General features: G+C 38.7%; 1 protein-coding gene and 1 long non-coding RNA gene across 2 annotated transcripts; one reads left to right on the forward strand and one right to left on the reverse strand.

The window, feature by feature from the left end:
- Positions 1-2,240: 2,240 nt before the first annotated feature.
- On the reverse strand, positions 2,241-5,287 carry LOC133740586 (uncharacterized). The gene is made up of 4 exons (XR_009861319.1): positions 5,147-5,287; positions 3,633-3,709; positions 3,272-3,411; positions 2,241-3,099 (listed from the first exon to the last, which is right to left on the reverse strand). It is a non-coding gene; the product is annotated as an uncharacterized LOC133740586 (long non-coding RNA).
- A 16,730-nt stretch (positions 5,288-22,017) lies between these two features.
- Positions 22,018-25,663, forward strand: LOC133738965 (protein ABCI7, chloroplastic). The gene is made up of 3 exons (XM_062166667.1): positions 22,018-22,965; positions 24,512-24,771; positions 25,106-25,663. The coding sequence occupies exons 1-3, from the start codon at positions 22,090-22,092 to the stop codon at positions 25,410-25,412; spliced, it is 1,443 nt and encodes a 480-aa protein (XP_062022651.1). The 5' UTR covers positions 22,018-22,089; the 3' UTR covers positions 25,413-25,663.
- Positions 25,664-25,981: the final 318 nt, after the last annotated feature.

Raw genomic sequence — 25,981 nt, forward strand, 5'->3', positions numbered from 1 at the left:
ATTAGAAATGAAGGCTGATGATTAGGTTTAGGTATTTGAGTGAAGAGTAGAATCTTGTGTGTTTGATCCTATGATAAGGATTTTACTCTCTATATTAGGACCAATGATACATGGACATCTGTCTTTTGATTTCTAATACGGGCCTGACGGGCTTTTTAAACTTTGAAACACAAGGCCCGGCCTGAACCGTTTGTTTGAAAATCAAGGCCCGGACCCGAACCGTTTCCACAAAAAAAAAGTTGGGCCCGACCCATTTGAGAGGCCGGTCCAGATTTGAGGGTTTTCGGGCGTAAATGCCCAGCCCTATAAATTTCTTAATAACGTTGGGGAACAAAAAAAAAACTACTAGCTCATGCTATTTTATTTCACATTCACACGTACTGTTTTTAAATTTTCAAATATACAAGATCACTTGCTGCTAGTTGTTTTGAACTTAGAAAGAGAGACGCTTGATCCCTATTGAAGTTATATATGGAACTGATATTATGTGTTTGGACTATTACTTTTTGTTTGTAGTGATGTTTCTTCTTTGAATAATTAAATATTGCGTTTAACGAAAAGAGCTGCGAAGCAGAGAATACAACCAGCAGTATTATTAGTAAAACACCTTTGCAAGCTTATAATGAATAGTATTTAAGCTCTGTATTTTTCAATATTCTTTCTATGACGTCCCACACTGAGACTCACACCAGAGTTCAAGATTTTCATACAACTTATGTGCTCATGCTCAATTAGCTGGCATTTTCCTATTTCTGATCTTCACTACACCAGTTATATGTTTGGCTGTTTTAGTGTGTTTACTGATATGACACTGCTTATGCATGTTACAAATTTGTTTGCTTATTTCAGGTTGTTAAAAGAACTTGACGAAAAAAGAAACTAAAATAGGTATGATATCACTTGAAAATTGCAGGGACGATTCCAAAGAATCTTTGGTGATTTTTGTCCGGTAGAAAGTTCCCACAGGTCATCTCAGAGATTGCACTGTTTGGTTTCTGTAAATAGTATGGATGTCAATTTGTATATATCCTCCAGGGCCTCAGGCTAACTACAGATGGCCGACTGGAAAATGACCATGAATTCTTGTACTGCTAACTTAGAAGCAACTCGAGCGTCCTAAACTAATTTGTCTAGGCCTTGATGTCTCCCACATAAATGGACGTACTTTTCAACCAGTCTAAAGAGAGATTTTATTGGGTGCGCTTTGTCATTGGGTGTACAGTTGCCCTGAATGTTGCCGTGTTGGATGAAATAAGAAACCAGTTCCCTTGCCAAACTAGTGATTCGCATCTCAACCTGTGAAATAAAAATATACATATATACATATATGTATATATATAATATTTGACATAAAATGATAAAAGTTGAGATTTTTCACGCAAATTATTATTATTATTTTTTTTTATGGCGACGGTGATCGACTATGGAGTGCCGATCCATACCTTGCTCTTCTTAACCACCCCCTGTCGATCGGTTACAAGTAACATTGTCAGTATAGGATCCCAACACCTTCGTAATCCTGGTGACGAGAAAAGGGAAAAGTCATTTTCTGCGGTCAAAGTTGCCGTGCAATCGTCAAGAACTAATGTAATTAGCTTTTGTTTCAGCTCTTTTTTTTTTTTTTAATCCAAAGAGCACCCTTGGCCTTTGGGCAATTAGGAACTGTCCTTTGTTTTTAGGCCCAACAAGGGATCTTCCCGACCCACGTTTCGTACCGAAGCTCCTCGAGGATTTTGAGTTTTGACCTCAAAACCCTCGCTCGCTCTAAACAGTAAACACTCGCTAAAAGAGTAATCTGCCACTTGCCTCTTCTACCACCGCCGTCTCTAATCTACAATGGCGGAGGTACGAAATCAACAGCGCATTTCTGAATTCTGTCTCTTTGTATTCTCTTTCTGCCAGAGTAGTTTGCAGGTTTCTAAGGGAATTTCATCTCTTAGTGCATTACGGGTTATCTTCGAGCTTAACCGTAATTATTGTATGCATCTGGGATTTCGTTGATTTAATATTAGGTTCTTAATTAAATTCAATTTACGTGGACTGATTCTGTCCGTCGTGGTTGATTTTTAACCTTTTTTTAGGGCTTCAAGGAGTCCATCCTTGTATCATCTTTTGGGGTCTTTTGAATTTTGAATATGTTTTGGATTAATTGCTTGGTGATAAACCACTGGATTTGTTCTGACTGAAGGTTATTAACAGGAAATTAAGGAATTAAATGTTGTAGTACGAGACGTTGAGTCAGAATGCAATTTGAAAATCCGTGAAGGAACTCCTGTGAAAAAGAAAGGTGCGACAAAGAGATTTGTCAAGAAACTGATAGGACCTCTTGCTTTTTGGAGAAAGGAAGATGGTTCTAGTAAAAGTGACAAGCAAGAAGAGGATGAGAATAGTATCACATATCCTACCATCTCTGAACTCTATATGAATAGAGAAGTCCTGTTTAATATCCAGGCGAAGATTAGGATCATCCTTCGTCGTTGGAATACACTAGCAAGAGAACCCGCGCGATGCCGCGGGGTAGATTTTGTATTTTGATATTTTTATGTTCAGTTTTAAGTTTTTGGTTCAGAAAACCAGCCAAGATGTGTTTAGATGAAACAAAAAATATGCGCTAAACGAATTTTTCAGAATTTAGTTTACATTGTATGAATCTAGTTCAAGAATGAACAAAGCATTATATTATCAAAATAATATAATCCAAAAACTGATCTGTTAGCTTAAAAACTTTTGGAAAAAAAAAAAAAAACAAAGTACAACAAAAAGATGAGAGTAATTAAGGGTTTCTTTGTCTATATGAACGACTGATTCCTGAATCTTGCCTTGTACAGCGGCATTTACAATGACTTCTCCACGTGTGTTTATAAGTTGTTTGATCTGTTTAAGGATTTTCGAAACAGAATGCTCTTATGCTGGATAACATACTGCAAGCCTTTGATCTGTTTCAACAGTGTCAAATTAGAGAGTTTTATAAGGCAAGTAATCAGAGCAGAATGATTAACAGATAGATCTGGAGATAACAAAGCCTGGTAAGAAAACATGCCTGAGTATCAAGCTCTTCCTCAGCTTCTTCTTAGCTTTGGCAATTTCAATGTGCTCGTCCTGCAGAATAAAAGAAAAAACCATTAAATATAAAAGCGAAATTGAATAACTTGTTTCTTTGTTCAACTATGAGTAATGAAAAAATATATTCTTACGTTAAGTCTTGAATTGCATTACGACAACCAGGCAAAAAATATATGGCTAAGCTATGGATACTGATATATATTCTTACCCTTTGAAAGATTTGAATGCTTAAAACCAAGGGAAGATGTTTTCAGTTCCCTCCTTCACCCTCTCTTCCATTTTGGCACTCCCTGCCAACAAAGAAGCATTTTTAAATTGATGTCCTTCAGCAACATCGGGTGACTGTATCTACAAATTCAAAAGTAATAATAAGTTTTCCCCTTGGCAGAACATAGGCAAAACTATGGACATTAAGAACATAATCAAAACATGGTTGATAGTGGGCATGTTAGATTGACACGAAAGATAGCCTCATGCAACATGAAAACAGAAGCAAGACATTAGGTCTCATATATGATCATATCATGGCATGCTTTAGTTCTACAACAGAAATTGAAAACTGAAATTACCAGAATGGAAGGCTTTCCAGTTGCCAAAATCTCATAGCAAGTCATTGCACCAGCTCATGAAATGATTTAGTCTGTAGCTGCATATGCCAAATCCATTTATGCATGAGCCTTTGATATGCAGAGTCAGATCAGATTCAACGGAAAAACATGGACACATCTTGGCAAATGTAGAAGATAAAGTAAATCTACTATCTCTGACTCGTATCATTTATCACATATACTTAAAAAAAAAAAAAAAAAAAAAAAGATAATGCTAACCACTACTATTGGACCTCAAAAGAATGTTGCGAAAGTTATTGGCATGATTCCTAAATGGATTACTTTTCCAGTCTTTCCAAGTTTATACTCCTAATGAACACATTAGTTTGCCTGCCTAAGTTATGGAAACATAAGGATGCAACATGTTTAAGTCTTCAAGCAACATAATTGCAGTAAAAAAGAATCTAATCACGAACCAATATATGTGAAAAAAAAAAAAAAAAAAAAATTTGAAGGCAACAGTGTGTTTTTCAAATGAACCCACACTCCAAGAATCCCATTTTCAGCAATAAAATATCTGGAAGTGGCAGAGGACATTTTTTACCAAGCCATTCAATTAAGCTAACCCTAAACTCGGTTCGCAGCTGCCTGTAAGGTCAGGTGATCTGTCCACTACCCTTTTCTAGTAACATTTACATATTTTTAAAAAATGTAATTAGGTGTAGCTTTAAGTAACAATTAAATACAAATGCAAGTGTCTCATAGTAAATATCAATAGGCATGAAAGAAGATATCTAACGTTTTCATCTTCCTCAGGTAACTTTTGCACTTCATCGGGACATAAGCTCAATTTTCAAATGTCTATTGTTTAAAATCCTAATATCTACCGCTGCCATAAAATTTAGATTAAGCAGATTACGCCTAAAGCTTTAAAATTAGATTATTCAATCAAATTGGTTAACATCGATTGGCATTGATCCTCAAATATCTAATATTTAAAACACTAATGTCTAAAGCTGCCATAAAATTTACAGTAAGCAAGTTATGCCTAAACCTTTAAAATAACTATGATTCAAAACGTTTCAAGCTCTGTCTCTGGTGTTTACCAATTCCAAAGTTTTGATTAGATGACGGCTCATTTTTGATCTGGTTAACAACAATCTTCTCAAATAAAAGCACAAACAATTCTCAATCTCTATTAAAATCTTAAAACAAAAACCAACTTTAAAATCATAAACTCACAAATCAAGGAAATTCAATAAACTGCTAAACACCAAAAACATGACTTGAAACCTCTCCGATCAATCATCAACAACCCAAACCAGCAGACAAACAAAACCCCAAAACGCACAAACCCATATCAATTCAAAACCACCAACAACAAAAGATCCAATCCAAAACCAAAGAACCCAGTCTGAAACCAAATACCATTATCGGTGACAAAAGAACCCAAACAAAATTCTTACCATTCAACGAAAGAAACTATGCGAACCAAGCAAAAAATATGATCAACACAAAACACCAAAGCTCAATACCTCTCTCTTTCTGCCTGCAACAATGATGGATCAAATTTCTCTCTCATTTAGAAGCGCTCTCTGTCTCTCTATCCCGAGATCGTTCTAACACTCTCGGTCTGACGCTCTCTCTTTTTCTCTCTCGCTATCTGTCGATCATTCTAAACAAAAAGAAAAGGACAAAAAAAAAAAATTCATAGTCGGTGTATTCCCAACAGCAATTGTAATTTGTATAAGAAGCCAGGGGCCAAACCGTCATTTCATCTCTCGAGTGAACAGTTAGGAATAGTAAACTCAGCTTTAGATATATGTATAATTGGTGAATGATAGTACCGGTCCTAAGATAAGTTCAAATGGTTCTAATCTAAGAAGCACCGATACGGGTACGAGTACCCGGATACGATACGATCGGATACGTGGAAACGGCAAATCTTAAATATAATAGGAAACGGGTACGTGAAGGAAACGCCAATTAAATTTATATATATATAATTAGAAGAAAAAAAATATGAAACATAAACAAAGTACTAGTTTATCACAATCAAACATTATCAATCCAAAGGTTCAAATAAAAGGTTAACACAACTAATAACAAGTTAACAACCATCAACTTTCATTCAACTTGGACAACATTCTTCATGATCAACATTAAACAAAACCCCCTCTAATTACTAGCACCGGTGCTGATCCACTACTAGCACCGGCGTTAACAGACCCGACACTAGAACTAATAGGAGGTGTTGCTCCGCTGCTTATGGTTCCTAAAAAATACTGGTCACAATCATAATTAACATCACTGAAAGTAGTGGAATTATCTTGACCAAAACCCACAATATCTAAATACTATAGAAATGGAAGCTAGAGATTCAACTAGATTGAAACCAAAGATAATGGCTGTGCAGGTAATCGATGGGCCAAGAAGGAGAGGAGCCATTAGAATATATGTAATGGAGGCAAGGGACTCGACCATTAGAATCAATAAACAGATCGATCGAGAAAAGCAAAGAGGATAAGAACTAGCTAGCCCATAGTTGTTGCTATACACACATCGCATAAGTGCATAACAAATATCAGAAGAAGCTCCAGGCTCCAAATTGAAGAACAAATATGAGAAGAAGAGCAGAACAAACGTACCTGAAGCGGCTAGAAATTCAATCTCCAAGGTCCAAGCGAATCGAAGAAGAGGAGAAGTCTTGAGCAGAAAAGATTCCGACTTGCGAAGAAGAGCAGAAGAGGAACGACGAAGCTAGAAGAGAAACGCTCGATCTGGGTCTCCTTTTTTGCAGAAGAGAAACGATGAAGTGGCTGAGATAGTGAGATTAGGTCGCGTCTCTCTCTCTCTCTCGATCTGGTCTTTTGTTTTATTTATTTTTTTTTTCAATTTTTGCAGAGTAAAAAGTCAGTATTACCCCCACGTTTCTGATTTATTTACATTCTTACGTTTCCGCATATGATACGGACGTATTCAAACCGTTTCCAAATCAAGATACGCGTTTCCGAGCCGTTTCGTACCTGTTTCCCGGATCGATACGGGATACGCCGGCAATTTCGCGTTTCCGTGCATCATAGGTTCTAATTGTCTCATTAATGACCTCCAACTCTGCCTGGATGTGATAGATGGTATCCTTGATCGCTGGGATGATTTAGCACCTGTAGCTAAAGCAGCTCATGATCACTGGCCATTCGTGCTGTCTTCTTTTTTGTTCTTCGAGAGAAATTACAGCATCTATTACCCTTTTTTTAAACTTTTCATTGAAGGCCCACATTTAAAAGATAAATGTTGTGGAGTGATAATGAGAAATATATCCTTGAGCTTCTCTAGGAGGACTTGTGGCAGTGATATGAGCTCCTTTGGGAGGACTTGTGGCAGCAATATGAGCATTTCTGGGATGCGTTGTGGCAGCAATATGAGTCGAATTAGTGGCTTAACTACTGGATGGTAATAAGTTTTTTTTTTTTTTTTGGTTACAGAGTATTATTCTTTTCTGCTGAATTTTTGTATCTTTTTTTAACATGTTCGTATTTGCTTCTTGGGCGCAGGCCATTTGCATTCAGATGCTATTTGAATAACCTGGTTGCTAACCAGGCTGATGACGAGGAGGTTGATGATGAAGAGCTGATGACGAGGAGGTTGATTATGAAGAGACCTTCAAGCACTTCGTTCTCCCTTTGTATGAATATAGGTTTACTTACAGAGTCACTATTTTTTATTTGGATTTAATTTAGTCATTTCTAGTGATCTATTTTTCTGTTGAAGTGTTCAATTCAGTATAATAACATTATTACCGTCTCAGTAAAATGCTCTTATAACATATTCAGCTCAGAACATGTTCGCTGTATTCTAGATATTCTTTCCACACTACTACAAAAAAAGCATTTAAGGATGTTCGAAAAACGTCTTTAAAAACTTTAGATGACACGCAAAAAAAATGTCATCTATCAAGGAGTCATTGTAAGTCATTTTTTAGGACGTTTAAAAAACGTCCTAAAATGTCTATTAGGACACTTAAAAAACGTCTTTGTAGCTCTAAAAGAATGTCATCTAATGTCTACTAAGACGTCACAAAAGCGTCCTTAAAACTCAAAAAAAACGTCATGTAAAGTTTACTAGGACACATTTTAAGTGTCCTTAAATCTTCAAAAAAATGTCCTCAAATATTTACTAGGACATTTTGGAAATGTCCTCTTAGCTAAAAAAGATGTCATTGTACATATTGGAGGACTAGCAAAAGATGTCTTTATAAGGTAAAAAAACTGTCATATATTACATACGAGGACACGCAATGTGTGTCCTTAAATTTAAAAAAAAAACGTCATTGTAGACATTATATAATTTAAAAAAAAAGGGGCAAATTAATGTCCTCCATTAACTATCAGAACGCACTAATTTTTTCATGGAGATTCCAAGCAATGTGTACAAATTATCCCAAGACTCGTGGCATCCAAAATACACATTGCCAACCGCAAGTCTTGGTGCATCTCTAGTTGATCTTATTTCCCCTGACACGTTAATCGGGCTAGCTAGTTCTTCAAAAATTCTATGGAGCTTTGCTTTTTGCAATGCTCTTTGGTGTATTTGGACAGAGAGGAATAAAATCAGGTTCCAAGAGGCTACTTTTAATTTAGCAAGGTTCAAGCATTGGTTTCTAACTTCTTTGAAAGAGTCTGCATCCATTCATTTTATGCCATGTTCTAATGCTTCTTCCATGCAAGGCTTGTTTGCGGTTCTTGGCCTTTCTTCCCTTACTGTAAAGGCCCCAAAGTACATTCCAGTGCAATGGATTCCTCCCCCAATTCAGTGGTTGAAGGTTAACACTGATGGTTCCTTTCGCAGCATTGAGATGGCAGGATTTGGGGGGATTTTTAGAGATCATGAGGGTCATTTTAGAGGCGCTTTTGCCCAAAAAGTGGAAGCTCCGTGTGCAATTGATGCAGAAGTGTTGGCAGTTATTGAGGCTATGAGGATTGCCTGGGCTAAGAGTTGGACTCACATCTGGCTTGAAACAGATTCTATTCTTGTTGTTCAGTATTTCAAGAATCCAAATTTGATCCCATGGAGGCTGCGGATTGCATGGTATAACTGCTTGTATCTCACTCGTATGATTCATTTTAGGGTCTCTCACACTTTTCGGGAAGGGAACACCGTAGCTGATGCTCTTGCTAATCATGGTGCGCTTAATGAGGGTTACAATTGGTGGGATGATGTGCCTACCTTTATAGCTAGGCCTTATGGGCGGGATTTGTCCTCTATGATTAACTATAGGTTTCGTTGATGGGTTTTGTAGTTTTTATTTTTTTCTTTCTTTTTCTTTTTTGTAATTCTGTTATTTTGTCTGTTTCTTTTGGCGTTTGTTTTTCTATGCACAGGGAAAGAGGACTTGTCTCTTCCTTGTTTTTACAGGTTGGGTTTTGGTTTGGTCCCCCCAACGGATTTGTATTGGTCTTTTTATGTTTTAATAAAATAGGGGGATGGGGGGTGGGTTCCCAGAGTGTGGCAGACCCTTCTCCTTCGGGATTGAGGGTGGGATTTGTTCCCTACATTGTCTGCCTCCGAGGAACTAATATCGCCTAATCCCTTATTTATAAAAAAAAAAAAAAAAAAAAAAAAAGATTACATGTACTTCTAGTGCTTACAAAAACAAAAACTCAGCTTAATATGTACTTTGCAAAATATACCAACCAAACTATTCTACATCATCTTGGAGTAATGTTTCAACAAGGTCAGCCCACTCTACTCGAACATCATCTATCTCTTCTTGATTGTAACTTTGGTTGTTGAATTGCAACAACAATCAATATAAAGCAATAAATTTCCTTTTATTATTTGTTTCCACAAGTAATACTAGCAAGCATGTACATATATATATATATAGTCTTGTTATTTTTACCAAAACTAGCATAGAAACAATTTTTAATTGCAATAGGAATTATATATGCTAGCTATTCTGATCATTTAAGAGCTAACATTGCTTCTTGTTAATATGGTTGGATCCTCAATGATTGCTTTCATGAACTTCATTACATAATATCCACATTCCACTTTTCCAGGTTGAGTAGGACACTACAAAGTTCAGTTAAGTAAATCGTAATAAGTAAGCATATCATTAATGGAACATCTCCTGTCAATTGATCATTCCACATATAAGCAACAAACTATATAAATCAATTATATAACATGGTCCTTGCATATTTTGGCATTTATTATCCATCTGATCACATTTGCATTTGCTCACAATAACAATAATAGATTCAACAGTCAGGTGCTATAACGACACATTTAAAACTGAAAGAAACAAGCATTTGAAGAGAGAGAGAGAGAGAGAGAGAGAGGTGTATTAGTCTAAGGCACTTCAGCTTAAAAACTGAACTGAAACTGCAACAATCAATGTAGAGGTCATAATTTGAACAGATTACCTATATGATTTTCCAAATAGCATTTTTTCGATTCCTTCCTTTTTGGGCATCAAACATCCTTAGAGCACTTGCAAACACGGACAACGAATCTAGTTAGGATCACTTGCATGACGACTAACAAAATCTAAGAACATGTCAACCCCGACCTCATACTCAGGTGATCTCCAATCCATTTTGATCCAAGCTCTATTCATTCTAAGACAAGTAATGAACAAACTAATTATTAAAACCAACTCTAGCTCTTAGTAGTAAGGGGATCAATACATGCTGCAGAGTTATGACTATTTTACCTTTTCATTTGACCAAGTTTTGAATGATTATAATCTATTACATATATATCAGAAAACAACATATGTGAAATGGCAGAAAGTACATTCAAGTAAGGCAAAAATAAGGGATGCAATATCAACTATGTACAATATATATTGAATTCCTCTAATATTAAAGATTATATAAGCCAATCAGGTAAACTGTATATATAGTATATTGAATTAGTATATATAGTGTTGTAGGAGAAATGCAATTGTGTGTTTATTATTGATAATAGGAGCCCTTTAAATAGGGAGTTACAAGGTACCCAAAAAGGTAATAGAATCCGATTACAATTGAATACCTAGAACACATTCCTATTACAACTCTAAACCCTAGTTTGTAGAGGCACACATTATGTCGATATCCTTCAACACTCCCCCTTGTGCCGCTCAAACTTGGTGATGACGCTTTGATTGTTGCCTCGTTAAAAACCTTGCCAGGTAACAAAAACCCTGTGGGACAAAAATAACCCTGGTCGAAGGACAAAAAGAGCACAACACGTCATTCACTCTTCGAGATCGAACATGTAGACATCATGCCTCCCCTTGATGTCAATATCTCCCCCTGATTGCTACAATCATGGGAGTTCGGATAACTTTCTCAATCCGATGCTCTTCACATGTTTCTCGAAGGTGGATTTTGGTAACGACTTAGTAAATAAGTCCGCTACATTATCCTCTAATCGGATTTGGTTCACTTCAATATTTAGAAGTGCTTGTTGTTGCTGATTGTAAAAGAACTTAGGCGATATATGCTTGGTGTTGTTGCCCTTGATGAAACCTAATTTCATTTGTTCAATACAAGCTGCATTATCCTCATAAATGCATGTAGGTTCATCTGTGGTAGACTTCAAACCACAAGTTCCTCGAATGTGTCTAACTATAGACCTTAGCCATATGCATGCTCGCACAGCTTCATGTAGAGCAATAATCTCTGCATGATTTGAGGAAGTAGCAACAAGGGTCTGTTTTGTAGACCTCCAAGATATCGCTGTGCTTCCCATGGTAAAGACATAACCCGTTTGGGAGTGACCTTTGTGAGGGTCAGAGAGATACCCTGCATCAGCAAAACCCATCAAGACATCGTTGTCATTTTGATGGAGGGGAGCAGGAGCACGGAAGGTGGCGTTTTGTCTTGTGGAGTCCGATCCCACACTTCTGTTATTTCTTTTCTCTCTGTAGGGATAAAACAAGCCCATATCAATTGTACCCTTTTAAGTAACGAAATATTGTCTTTATACCAGTCCAATGGCGTTGCGTTGGCGCGGGGCTATATCCAGCCAACAAGTTCATAATAATTGAGGTGTCCGGTCTTGTATTGTGCTAAGTACAATAATGCGCCTATTGTACATAAGTAAGCACTTCTGCTATTAACACGTCTTCGTCATCATCCCTGGGACGAAACGGATCCCTTTTAGGGCCAAGACTACAGACGACCATGGGAGTGCATTTTTGAATTTATCAAAATGCCTAAGCATCTATTGACACGGTATACAAAACCGTGTTCTCCCAAGGTCCTTCCTCTCAAACTCGGATTTCAGGTGTTCAGCGGTTTTCCTTAACTCACAAGGGTTCCAATTATGTTTATCAACATAAACCGCGACAATTGCAAATCCGGAACTTGTCATGGAAACGCGTGGGCATAGTTCATCATATCCCTTCCCAATCAAGTAGTCACTTTAGTGAGCGTTTCAACCTCGTTGCAAACGTGCTCCGTGGTCTAGAGCCACTTGACTTGGGTAAATGAAGTTCACAAGAACCTTCATTATATTCCGTATCTAGATCCCCATAAAGATATGTAGTGACCACATTTGTAAGCTGCATGTTCAGTTATTTGGAAACTACCAAACTGACAAGGTAATGGAGTGCAATGACATCCATTACGAGAGAATATGTCTTCTCGTAGTCGATTCCAGGGCGTTGTGAGAAACCTTGCGCCATAAGGTGAGATTACCATCTCTTTTTCTCGTCACGCTATCTAACGAAGACCTATTAATGTCAACAGGTTTTATGTTAGGAGGTGTTGGCATCTCAGGCCCGAAATCCTTCCTCTTCGTTAGTGAATCCAATTCAACCTGGATCGCATCTTTCCATTTAGGCCAATTTTCTCTACGTTGGCATTCTTCAACGGAGTAAGGTTCGATGTCATTGGTCTCAATAATTCCACGTCCTCATGTACACTAGTGTAGTTCGTAGAGATCTCTATATTCTCAGGAATTGGTTCTAACATTGAGGCGTCCCCCAACGATGTCTCTTGGACATAACCACAATCCAAAATATTCTCATGAGACGGATTTTGAGTATCAATGATCAATGGATCAAGTTGTGCCAAACTCGCTCTCTTCTTAGGGTGAGAATCCATCGAACCTATGGGTCTCCTACTCTCTCTAGCGGAACCCATGGCCTATGACGCCATTATGCCACCTTTGTGGCGTCACCATACCACCATCCATGGTAGTGGTGCAGTACCCATCTTCTCTGGGTGGCACCATGTCCTCTTGTGGGGACATCAATCCTTGCAGGCATGTTTGCATCAGGTATATGTGATCTCGTCACTTTTAGGGGATCAAGATGAGACATAGTGGGGACAGACCACGACAATTCCTGTCGTTCCTGTTGAACATTGACGTTCTAATCTCCCCCTAACGACGGGAAGACTGTCTCATCAAAGTGACAATTCGCAAATCCAGCGAAATAGAGATCGCCTGTCAAGGGTTCTACATAGCGGACTTATAGTTGGAGACTCATGTCCAACAAATATATATATGCATTCGTTGCAATGACTCATGTTGATGCGCTGTGGCGGCGCAATTGGCACATGAACTGCACTCTCAAATATGCATAAATACGAGATATTAGACTCGAACCCAGTCACTAGATGTAATGCAAATAAAAGTTGAGTGGCTGCTATGAGTCGTAGACGAATTAGCATAGCTGCATGCGATATTGCATAACCCAAGCGGAAATATTGGTGCGCATTACCAATGTCCGGGCTACCATCGTAGTCGTTTAATGGTGGCTTTTCCGCTAGACCAATTGGGTGTGTACATGGGAATACGATACTTGATATCAATACCCAATGATATGCAATAGTCATCGAAAATTGTCGATGTAAACTCTCTAGCATTATCAAGTCAAATTGACTGAATGGGATGATCTGGGTAGTGAGCCCGTAGCCATATGTTATGTGCTAGGAGTGTAGTATAAGCAGCATTACGAGTGGATAATGGCACAACACGTGACCAACGTGTTTGCATATCAACCAACACCATAAAACATCTATACGGTCCGCAAGTTGGTTGATCAAATCCATAGAATTCCCTTAGATTCTTTGTAAGAATGGAATTATTTCCTCAATCTCCTTTGCATAGGATGGTCTCAATCCTAAATAACAGGCTTTACAGAACGAAACAAGGGCTTTATAATCAACCAATGAGGCTTTTGGTTAAGCCATAATGTCACAATAGACTTGAGAAGTAGAGAGAGGAGTTTATGGCGTCAATGCCATGTATTTGCCGCAGGGGGTAGGCGGCGCCGGCCATGTATGGCCGGTCTTTGCACAATCATGGCCCCATGAGGCGCATGTGCAGCTCCTCGAACCAATTCTTGGTTCTTACTTTTCTTCGTTCTGAAAATGGATGTCCGTGTAAAGTCTTTAATACACGGATCATCATGTCAAAGCCTATATGTGTCAAAATCCCATAAGTCGTCTCTCATGACATGGTTGGATTCAATAACTCAAATAGTGGTTGCATACAACCCACTAGAGTGACACATAAGTTTCTCTAATACTCGTTTATGTCCGTAGTCATTAGAGGTGATGCAAAGGAACTCTGTCCATTCTCATAATGTGTTTCCACATGAAAATCATTGGCTCTTATATAATAAAGTTCGAATTAAGGTATGTCCAAGACATTAAGTAAAAGAATTGACACTTTATTAATAGCCAATGATTACATCAAAGTTTCCAAAATCTAATCCAAAATAAAATCAAAGTAAGACACATTATAGTCACTCTATCCGTTTGGTAACTCCAATCAAATATGACCAGGAAAGTAGAGAGAGATGTTGGTGGAGCGAGGCTCTCTTAAGTACCACTAATCTCAATGACTTTTCTAGACATCATATTTCATTGGGTGCGCCACATGAGAAAGAGTTAATACAATTGTCATTTATTGACTAAGGCATATTGCCATTACAAAATTCTTGGAAATAAAAGACTACTCTAAAAATCTGCGGCATTTTGTCTTCATCGCCAGATTTAAAGTCTTCTTGAACTCGATGTCTTGATCACTGTGAGGCAGCTACCTTCTTAGGTACATTGCAAACTCAGGCCCATTGATCAGACATTCCATATCAGAAATAGATACCATGAAGAGGATTCTCCCTTGATTGAGGCGCATTGGCGCAATGTGCATGGTCCCTAGGACCTGAGGAGTTGGAAGATTATGACCATGGCCAACGTTGGCTCTATGGTTTCCAACCCTTAGTCCCTCAAAATCACTGCTCCTACGGTGGCGTGATTGTCGCCTTTGGCGACTACCTTCATGAGCATTTCGATCATATGGATCATGACGTCTATGGCGACTTTCTCTAGCCATGGGACTATGCTCTGGATAGCTATCTCGAAGCCTATCAATTTCTCTTCTCACAAGCTCGTTGTCTTGCCTTTCAGCAATTTCCATAGCTTTAATAAGCTTGTGATCCGTCTTGCATTTATATGAGTCCGAAATAAATCACAGGACCTCATAGCATAGACAGGGAAGGTATTGAGGGTTTTCTCAATCAATTGTTCTTTTGTGATCGTCTTGCCACAGAAGTGCATCATTGCTCTGATGCGGAGGGCTTCCGAATAAAATTACATGACTGTGTCAAATTCAGAGAAGCGAAGATCTTTCCATTCTGCTTCTGTATTCGGAAGGATGGAGTCACGAACATTGCCATATCGTTCGCGAAATGCTTGCCAAAGCTTTATAGTGCTATCCTCATTTATGAACTCAAACTGGAGGTCACTATCCATGTGACGTTTCATGAAGGCAAGTGCCCTGGAAATATCTTTCTCAGTTTGAGGGTCTGGAGCTGTTTCTATAGGACAAAGCTCTTGGATTGTATGCAATAAGTCACGGGCAATAAGGTGGAGCTCAACATCCTGAGCCCACGTTAGGTATCTTTTGCCTGCATAATCCAATGGAACAAAATCGAGTATGTTCGAGTTTGACATCCTGAAAAAGGGGTGAAACAAGAACGAATTAGTTTCGGAGCTAAACTTCCACGAAAACTAACAATAATAAGATTTCCGAGCTATGCTACCAAGAAATCGATTTCCAAGAATCTCTTTTGGATTAGACCAAACAATGATGTTTTTAATATGGTCACAATTTGATGCTTTATGGACGCTCTTAGTCCAAGCATTATGAACACTCTTAGTTCATACGAACGCTCTTAGTTTGTTTAATTATGAACACTCTTAGTTCATACGAACACTCTTAGTTCGTTAAGCGCGAATCCCCACAATTCCGCTTTGTTAAATACTCAAAACCATTTGGCAACATATATTCCAATATTCTGCAGAAAATAAAAGAATTTAAAATACATGAAAGCAGGAACTTTGATTGTAAAAGCTTACTTGGTAATTTGAAGCTTTGCTTCACGATTCTTTATACACACGCGTGTTGATGCAGGCGTGTAGCTAAATTAAGATTGCCGGAATCTGGTCGGAAATTGGCAGTTGGTGGGCTGCCCTTCTCCCTTCCTTTTTTTTTTTTTTTCGCGGCCCAGGCCTGCTTCCTTTTTTTTTTCTCTTCTTCTTTTCTTTCTTTTCTTTTTCACGTCTTCTTCCATCCTTCTGGTTCTCTCTTCTTCGTCCTTCTGGATTGCAGCAGATGGGTGTCTGCAGCGAGGTTGGGTCGGGTCTGTGCGTCGAGGCCGGTCTGGCCGGCTGTGGGATTCGCGCTGGAGGCCGGTGGGCTGGAGGCAGCGACTGCAAGGCGGGGCAGCGAGCTGTGTTTGCGATGGCGCGCACTGGAGGCCGGTAGGGAGCAGCGCTGTTGCAGGGTGGGTGCTTCCACGGTGGACTGACGAGGACGCGGTGGAGGAAGGCCGATCGTGGAGGATTTGGTGGCCGGAAGGACTGGGCTGCGCTGTAGGTCGGGGCGGATGGGCGCAGCAGTGCGCTGGGATCAATCGGCAGGATCGGGGTCAGGCTGAGGGGAGCTGGCTGAGAAGATGGCCTGGAGAAGACGGCGCCGATCCTTGGGGCTGGACGAGGCCGGTCTGTGCGGCCGGAAGAGAAGATTTTTTTTTTTTTTGTTTAGGGCGGCAGAAGAGAAAGAACAAGTTTTTTTTTTTTTTTTTTTTTTTTTTTAGGGTTTGGTTTTTTTTCTTTTCGAAGCTAGGGCTAGAGACTCGTGCTGATAACGTGTTGTAGGAGAAATGCAATTGTGTGTTTATTATTGATAATAGGAGCCCTTTAAATAGGGAGTTACAAGGTACCCAAAAAGGTAATAGAATCCGATTACAATTGAATACCTAGAACACATTCCTATTACAACTCTAAACCCTAGTTTGTAGAGGCACACATTATGTCGATATCCTTCAACATATAGTATATTAAATTATCATACCTTTCCAATCCAATCAAAGTTTGCTCCAGAAAATGTTATGGAAAGATTCTCGTAATCTAAATTCTTCTTAATGCCACCGACCTGTTATCATAAGCAACAAGACTAATCATAATCTTACTATATTACATTCAAGAACAATAAGGCCATAAACAAGTGTTCAGAACTTATCTATTTACAAAAATAGTAGTAAAATTTACATGTATGGACGTACTTCCTTTTTTGGGCAAAAGCAACTCAGAACCTTCTCTATAATATCATGTGTTCTGAAAACTTAATCAAGGATAGTTAGGAAATCTTCTCGAGGTTGATTCAAATGAGGAGGAATCTCCTCGATGAAGATTTAAGTGAGTAGAAATCTCCTTGAGCTTGATATAAGTAAGGAGAAAGCTGAAAGCTCTTCGAGAAAGATTCGAGTGAGATGAAACCTTCTCAAGAAAAATCCTAGTGAGGTGCAATCCCTTCTAGGCTGATCCTAGTAGAAGAGAAAAATCTCCTTAGACCTCATCCTGTTCTATTGGATTCAAAAGAAACTCTTCGAGGAGAAATCTTCTCGAGAGAGATCCGAGTGAGGGGAAATCTTCTTGAGGTTGATTCAAATGAGGAGAAATTTCCCTGATATAGATCCTAGTGAGGAGAAATCTTCTAGAGCTTTTAAGTAAGGAGAAATCTCTTCGATGAGGCAAGGTATCTAAGATGAGGCAGCTGCATGCACCAATTAATGCTCACGTTGATAAGGAAACCTCATGCTGTCACTACAAAAGACTTGCTTCCTTTGTACTTCTTTATTTTTGGCCAAAAGCTAACTCAAATTTTCAGTATCCTAGCATGAAATGTGAAGCATGACATTTTGATTTAAAAACACAACAAGACCTGAGAATGCATTCTTATTTCCCATATTTTCATGAACCTTACTTCTTTAGTTATATATATACAACGAACTAGTTGGACCATTCATAGAGGAAAAAAAAAATAACAAATCCCAAACTCCATAAGAAATATAACAGCCAGTAGCTTAACCAGGCTTACAGCAATAAAAAGAAAAGCATGAAGAAAACACTCCTATCTCTTTCAACATACTATTTGGGCCGTCTCGCAAGGGATGCATATATAGTACATAAAATGAAAGCGTTTCTTGAGTATGTATCCCCAGTCAAAATTTACACCTCAATCAAACTCCAAGAAAGGAACCTATGTAACAAAATAACAAAATTCAAACCTTACACAAAACTCCATGCTGAATATGTCTACTTTAAATCAAGGAACCCCATTGCACAAAATAACAAATCCCTAAACTCTATTCCATAAGATTGCTATCTTATAATTGATATTGAAACTGAAATGTTGTCCTAGAAGCAGTGAAATTTAACATGATGACTGTAAATTTTCTAAATGGATCATCTCAGAATAGAAGAAGAAAAGAAAAGGGTTAAATACTTGTTACTCCTCAAACTTTTCCCTGAAAAACAGTTTAGTCTCTTGCCTTTCAAATTAAACTGGATAGTCATTATTCTCTCTAATTCTCACACAACAGGTCCACAACATGTCCAAAATGACTATTATACCCTCACTTCCTCTTTTTTTTTTTTTTTTTTTTTTTCTCTTTTTTTTTTTTTTTAAATCTCTCTCTCTTTTTTTTCTTCCTCTTTTTAATTTTTTTATTCTCTCTCTCTCCCCCTCTCCAAGTTCGTGCCGACATCTCCGAGCAAGAGCTCGGTGTGGGTCACCGGGATGTGTTGCCGGTACGTATGGTGTCGCCGGTAGTTGGGCGCCGACAGTAGGTGGGGTATTGTTCACCAAGAAGCGGTGAGGTGTGACAGCGATAGCAGCTTGTGGACTGTCGGTAAAGGATGCCAAGTGCCCGTTTGAACCGAGGTGAAGAGACGAGGAGTTGTCGGGACGAGGACGACAACACTGGGAGCTGGGTTGTGCAATTGCCATCGAGAGATGCCATTGTTCCCGGCATACAAGACTAGTGCTGAGATGTGGAGTGGTGACCAGAGGAGCTGCCGGGATGGGTACCCAGATTCGTCAACCATGGTGAGAGAAAATCCGGGATTTAGCTTATCTCTCCTTGTTTCTCTCTCATACATGAATCCACAACTATGAGGTTTGCAAATGTGATTAATGGAAGAAGAATAGGCTCTTGCCGGTGTTGTGTCGGACTAGGGTGTCCAAATCAATTCTGGATATTGGTTTGTCGGCGCCTGAGTTCACTTTTGGGCATCGCCGGACAACATGGAGAATGGGTTTTGCTCGTCGAGGGTCGGTGAGCATGACGGAGGCAGTAGTGAGCCACAAATATGATCGAAGTTAGTCGACCACGGAGAGAAAATCTGATATTTTAGTCTCTCTCCACCTCTCTATCTCATCAAATAACCCAACCCAGAACCATGAAATTTTTGGATTTTGGAAGTTACCAAATAGGAGAGCTGATCGTTGCTTACCAGAGAAGGAAGGAGTTGTTAGTGGCGTGGCTGAGGTTTGTTGTGCAGCTGCAGGTCGTCGATCTCTGCGAGGAAGAAAAGGTTTGGGTGCCTCGCCGGACGACGTGGATAGTCCAAGCATAAGTAAAAAGATAAAAATAAAAAAGAGGAAAAAAAAATTGGAGGGGTATAATAGTCATTTTGGATCTGTTGTGTGAGAATTAGAGAGAATAAGGACTATCCAGTTTAATTTGAAAGGCGAGGGACTAAACTGTTTTTCAGGGAAAAGTTTGAGGAGTAACAAATATTTAACCCAAAAGAAAATGTCTTTAGCTGCCATATTTCCATGAGAAGAGAAGACACTTACCAAGATGCAATTTCAAAATTGATCTCACAAACTACTTCATATTTCTAAGCGTGTTCACCAGTTCTCAACAATCAAGTCATCTGTAGATATTAATTGCAAAGTCAATATCAATTCCCAAACAAACAAAACAGTAATGAAATTTAATAAAACCTAAAACGAAGATGGAGAAAAGTAAAGACAAACTCAAAATACCCAATCCAAATCATGAATAAATCCAAGAGATAAACAACCCAGAAAGAAATTCAAAGCAATTACTTAAACAATAGAGAAATTGAGAACTCGGTACCTTACGAGAACTTTACCTACTCAAAACGGAGGTAACCCGGAGGCTTGGATAATCGGTGTTCGTATGATCAGAGAGGAACACAAGTTTTTTTCTTTTCTGCTCGCAAATATGAATGTTAGGTTTGCTAAAGTGAATAGGATTAGAGGGAAAGTGAATTTGGTATATTGCCATTTGGGTACAAATCTCAAGTGTTGCAGAGAGAAGATTTGGGGATACTCAAAAATTGTAGAGGGAAACTTTAGATGAACAGGGAACATTTGGCGCTGAGAAGTTTTCAAAACTTTTAGATATGTAGGGGGAATCGAACTCTAGACCTCAAGCCTAGTGAGATATCAGCGTGTTTTGCTCATTTTAAATGTTTCAAGACTATCATTACTTTGTCCTTATACATAGGGAAAATTTTACAAAGAGTACCCGAACTAAGGCCCATTCTAAACTTTAGTACCCGATTATTCAAAACTATCACATTGGTACCCGATGTTTAAAGTCCGACCCAACAATCGTACACGCCATTAGTAACGGTGTTAAGTAGCACATTTTGAGGGATATTTTAGTCACTTCATGTCTTAATCCAATTTTTTTTTTTTATTCATTGCAACTTGGTTTCTCTCTCCTTGATTTTCTCCCCATTTATGAGACCAGTTGCATCATATGTAAAAAAAAAAAATAAAAAAAAATTGGTCTCATAATTTTTTTTAATTAAAAAAAAATTGGATTAAGACATGAAATGACTAAAATATCCCTCAAAATGTGCTACTTAACACCGTTAGTAACGGCGTGTACGATTGTTGGGTCGAATTTCAAACATCGGGTACCAATGTGATAGTTTTGAATAGTCGGGTACTAAAGTTTAGAATGAGCCTTAATTCGGGTACTCTTTGTAAAATTTTCTCTTATACATATATAAGGACGTTGACTTTGGTTCAAGGAGTGAGAGCCTTTGCTTTAACCATAGGGCAAACAGCCTATCATGTCGTTGTAGACATGTAAAGACATTTTTCAAATTATGTGTCCTTGTAAAAATTAAGTGGGTGTCCCGAATCAAGATTTCTCTGTAGTAGTGCCAGTAACACTTATTTACAAAAAGTACATATACAAATAATGAAATAAAAGGGGGGGGTTTAAGAATTAGAGTTTTGAAAATTAAAATAAATAAAAGAAAGAAAATATAAAAACACATGTATAAGAATGAAACGTAAGAAACAAATATCAAAACCAATTCCATGTAATCAAATTCGATTCCAATCCTATAATTGATCATCTAAGTCATGAGAAAGAAGTTGATCATGTGAAACATTCAACGCAAATGATTTTCCATATTTTACTTTCCTTTACTAATTGTACTTACATAGGCATTTTGTTGTGGCAATTTAATTTGTAAACTTGTGTAATATATGACTCTGCGGAGCGAGTATATATTGACGTTGTGGGTTCAGGGCATCAGTATGTACTTGGGTCAAAAGGAAAAAGTTTTCCAAATATTTTGTATTGATGACTGAACCATCACGCATGTATAATTATGAGATTATATATTGATTTTTATTTGTGTTTAAAAATCCGAGCGTGACAAGTGCAAAGCTAGTGACCATAACTAGAAGAGAAGTTACAACGTTGGTTCATTGGGGCACAGTGTGCCACATCAAGGCATCACCGGAGAGTTGGTATGGTCCGATGGTGGCAATCACTATGTAAAGAGGAAAAATTCTTAGGCAAGAGTTTCCCTACCACGTGGCTTTAGGACAAGCCAATCAGAAGAAATAAATTTTTCTCTCTTTTTCGAAACTGTCTCTACTTTTTAAAAGTGCAATATTCAAAATGCTCCCTGATCCCTAATTGGTCAGCCGTGGCGGTCCACGTACGCAAGATTCTTCTCTGTAAAGAGGCCTCCTCTCGTCGAGTTTTTTTTTTTTTTTGTTTGTAAAAAATGTGGTACATTTGATTTAGTTTCGATTTCACACTGGGTAAATAAATGTCGAAAGCATACCAGAGGTGTGAGACAGCAAAGGGAAGACTTTCCTCTGCAGAGCAAATAGAAAGCAAATGGCTGCCATAGCATTTACACCCCGGATTCAAAGACCTCCCCTGCCCTTATTTTCCACACCCAAAACCCCAAAACCCAAAACCAGAGTCTCCCTCCAACCTTCTTCTTCTTCTTCTTCTTCAACTTCACAGCTCGCCTACGACCCCTTCGTTCACCAACTCGCCGAGTCTCTCGACGACTCACTCGCCTCCTCCTCTTCTTCTTCATCTCTCCAAAGCCTCAGAGACTCTTCCGTTCAAACCGTCCTCTCAACCCCATGGCCTACTCGCAAAGACGAGCCCTTTCGATTCACCGACACCTCCTTCATCAAGAACTCTCAAATCACGCCAATCTCTCGCCCACCAAGCCTTCCAACCACGCCGGACGATACCCAGTTCCCAAGTTTGGATATTGTCGATGGTTTCCTTGTGAATTTGTCAAATTTGGGTGAATTGCCCAATGGGGTTTATGTGGGTAGCTTGCTGGAGCTTTCAGACGAGACAATCCTGAAAAGGGTGTCTGAGTTTTTGTCCAGTAGTTCTCAGGGAGACTTGTTTTGGTCCATTAATGGAATTGGGGCGCCGGATTTGACTGTGGTTTATGTTCCGGCAGGGTGCCGGGTAGAGAATCATGTTTACTTGCGCTACATTGGCAATGAAGGAGGTGACATTGGGTCACATAAGCTGCCCTTATCGAATCCGAGGGTGCTTGTGTTGGTGGAGAAGGGAGGGGAGATTGGTGTGATTGAGGAGTTTTTGGGTGGGGGTGGGGATAAGGCTTATTGGGTTAACTCTGTTTTGGAGGTTGTGGTTGGGGAAGGAGGGAAAGTTAGGCATTCTTATGTTCAGAACCAGTCTGTAAATGCTGCCCACATCAAGTGGACTTCGGTTCGCCAGGTAGTTTCTTTGTGCTCTATCTGTTCTTCTTTTTTGTTACTTGGTGCATTGCTTGTTAAGTTTGGTGTATGATGCTTAAATATCAATAATTTGGAGGAGATTCTAGTAATGGAGATTTGGTTCTTTTTGCTGTAGCATTAGAAATGGAATAATGAGAAGAAACAAATAATTCATTGATGTAGATTTGCATATAATTGGTAGGTTATCCAAAACTATTCAGATTATTCAAGGTTTTCAAATTGCAACAATTAACAAGTTTACCACTGAGCTTTCTTATCCTGTGAGCTGGGACTTCGGTTTTAGATGAAATCTGATAAAGAATTTGGGAGAGGTATCTTCAATGCCGGAACTCATAGATGGAGTCAGATTGGGTGGAAATCAATTTAGATGTTAGGAGGTGGAACCTCGAATCTTTTGGAGGATTCTCGTGTAAGCCCCCCCCCTCTCTCCTCCAAAAAAAAAAAAAAATCACATTTCTTAGCTGGCTTGTGGTGCATGAGAGTGTTTCACTTCAAGAAGGCCAATCTGTTGTGTTTCTAAATTGGTACGTCATGTGTAAGCTTCAAGGAGACAGTGCTGATCGTGTTTTTATCTTATGTGCGCGGCATCAAATTAATGGCAGAAATTGTTTAGGGAGGCTGCTGTTAGCTGCGCATCTCCAGCAGGGTGCTTTGCTCTGTCAAGTGAAATCTTTGGCAAAAAGGAACAAGTCTAAAGCTCTTCTGGGTTGCAGTGTTTCAGCTGTAATTTGGGGTTGGGGGACGCTAAACCTTAGGGAGAAAGTTATGTTTTTGGCTTAGGCTTTATGTCTTTTTCTATGCTAGTCATGTTGTAGGCTTCTTTGTTTATGTTTTCTTTCTTGTATCTGTGAGCTTCAGTTTCGGTTGAATTTAAAACTATACTCCTCCTTTATAATCTAGGCTGGAAGCCTGCAGTGGTTTGAATTTTCATGTTTTTGGCCTAGGCTTTATCTCTTTTTCTAGGCTAGTAATGTTGTTGGCTTATTTGTTTCTGTTTGCTTTCTTGTAGCTGTAATCTTTTTGTTCATGGCTTTTGCAGTTTTGCTTCTTGTTTCTGGTTTCCTCTTTCAGTAAAACTTCGTTTCTGATCAGAAAAGGGGAAAAAAAAATCCTGCTGGTTGTGTTTCTGCTGGATTATCTTCCTGGATCCTCTGGTTTATGTGCTAAAAGAATTAAGGAAATTTATTAAAAGTAGCCAGGCAGTTTCAGTTTATCCATTCATGCAGAAATTTATGACCGCCACTTTTAGCAGATATTTGAGCAAGCATATCATGAATTTTAGTGTCAGAAATGAGATTAAAATTTTTTCATCAAAGAAGTTGGTTCAGGCTCTCTCTAGAATTCATATATATTGATAAATTTTCATTTTCTGTTAGGCTCTATATGCTCTATGCACTTTAGTCATTCTTAGTAAGGTGTGTGAATACCATTCGTTTTAAGGCAATGATTTCTTATCTTGGTCCCCATACGGAGGATTTCTTAATCTTTACACGCATTAGTCATTTTTTTATTTAACTTTTAACCAGGAATCAGCCAGTACATATGAGCTTGTCGAGATTAGCACTGGTGGAAAGTTGAGCAGGCACAATCTCCATGTTCAGCAACTGGGACCTGACACAATCACCGAGTTATCAACCCTGCACTTGTCTGCCGGGGATCAAACACAAGATCTACATAGTAGCATAGTCCTTGACCATCCACGAGGTTATTCCAGACAACTTCATAAGTGCATTGTGTCTCATTCTGAAGGGAAAGCTGTCTTTGATGGGAACGTAAAGGTCAACAGGTAGTTCTCTTTCATCCAATTTCAAGATTTATTGTTGGCTTATTAGCTTTGCCTCTGCCTCACATCACTTTTTGTTTTCTTGAAAATTCTCGGTTTATATATTTATGCATTTCTTCACCAATGGAGCTAAATGCATATATAATTTTAATGCAACTAAAGTCTTGTTGTTTTCAAAGGGTTTCCTGTTAATAAGTTTTGCCACCTCGATAATAGCTTCTCTTACTTTCTGAGGCAACCTCTTATATCACTGTACAGATTGTTCACATTTGCTGCTCACCAGTGCAGTTGGGCATTGTGTTTGTCCCTTATAGATCTTCACTTTTATATTTTTCAGATACGCACAACAGACAGATGGTGGGCAACTAACAAGAAGTCTGCTTCTTGCACCCCGTGCCACTGTAAATGTTAAACCAAATCTTCAGATCATTGCTGATGATGTCAAGTGTTCCCATGGAGCTGCAATTAGTGACCTAGAAGAAACCCAGCTCTTTTATTTCCTGGCACGTGGGATCAGTTTAGAGGCAGCAAGAAGGGCTCTTGTCTATTCCTTTGGCGCTGAGGTGATTGAAGGATTACCTTATCCTTGGATAAAGACGAAGGTAGAAAGTCAAATTAAAGAATTGTTGGAAGGATCCTCATAATTGGGATATAATAGGTCATTGGTTACATAAAATGTAATTGTCACTCAAAACAAATTTTGTTGTGGTATGAAATTGTAGAAAGCTTGATGCTCCAATTGTTTACCAAGCAAAGTTAATCAAACCCGTTTTCTTATGGGGTCATGCAACTTTTTACTTGTGCTGTGTTTTTCCTTTTGCTAATTACTTGTACTCTGTTTTGCTCGACAGTTCTGGAAAGTAAATAAATAATAAAGTTTTCCTTCTTGTCTTTCCCTGGGTGCTTGTTACTTGTAAATCTGATCTCACACGAACTTTATGGTGTCTAAGGGTAAGAGTGGAGGTGTTGTCTAGTCCTATGCCATGAAAGTATCTTGGGACTTTTACTCTATAAATTTGTATAATCGTGGCCTTAATACCAAATTCAAAATAATAATGCATCAAATATTATAGTTAAATTGAACAGATGTTCACTTTTCTTAAAGAAATCTGACCTCTAAATCAGTCAACTGGAATGCTGCAGTTTATGTTGTTAAACTTTCAGCTGGTTTCCCACATCGAGAGTAGACATGCCGTGCCTATCTTTATATATG

The sequence above is a fragment of the Rosa rugosa genome, chromosome 3, assembly GCF_958449725.1.
Source record: "Rosa rugosa chromosome 3, drRosRugo1.1, whole genome shotgun sequence".
In the NCBI taxonomy this organism is placed as follows: domain Eukaryota; kingdom Viridiplantae; phylum Streptophyta; class Magnoliopsida; order Rosales; family Rosaceae; genus Rosa; species Rosa rugosa.

Excerpts from the sequence above, each read along its gene's own strand:
- LOC133738965 (XM_062166667.1), top strand. The coding sequence starts at position 22,090 with ATGGCTGCCATAGCATTTACACCCCGGATTCAAAGACCTCCCCTGCCC. Across the intron at positions 22,966-24,511 it reads AGTGGACTTCGGTTCGCCAG|GAATCAGCCAGTACATATGA; the intron begins GTAGTTTCTTTG and ends ACTTTTAACCAG. Across the intron at positions 24,772-25,105 it reads GGGAACGTAAAGGTCAACAG|ATACGCACAACAGACAGATG; the intron begins GTAGTTCTCTTT and ends TATATTTTTCAG.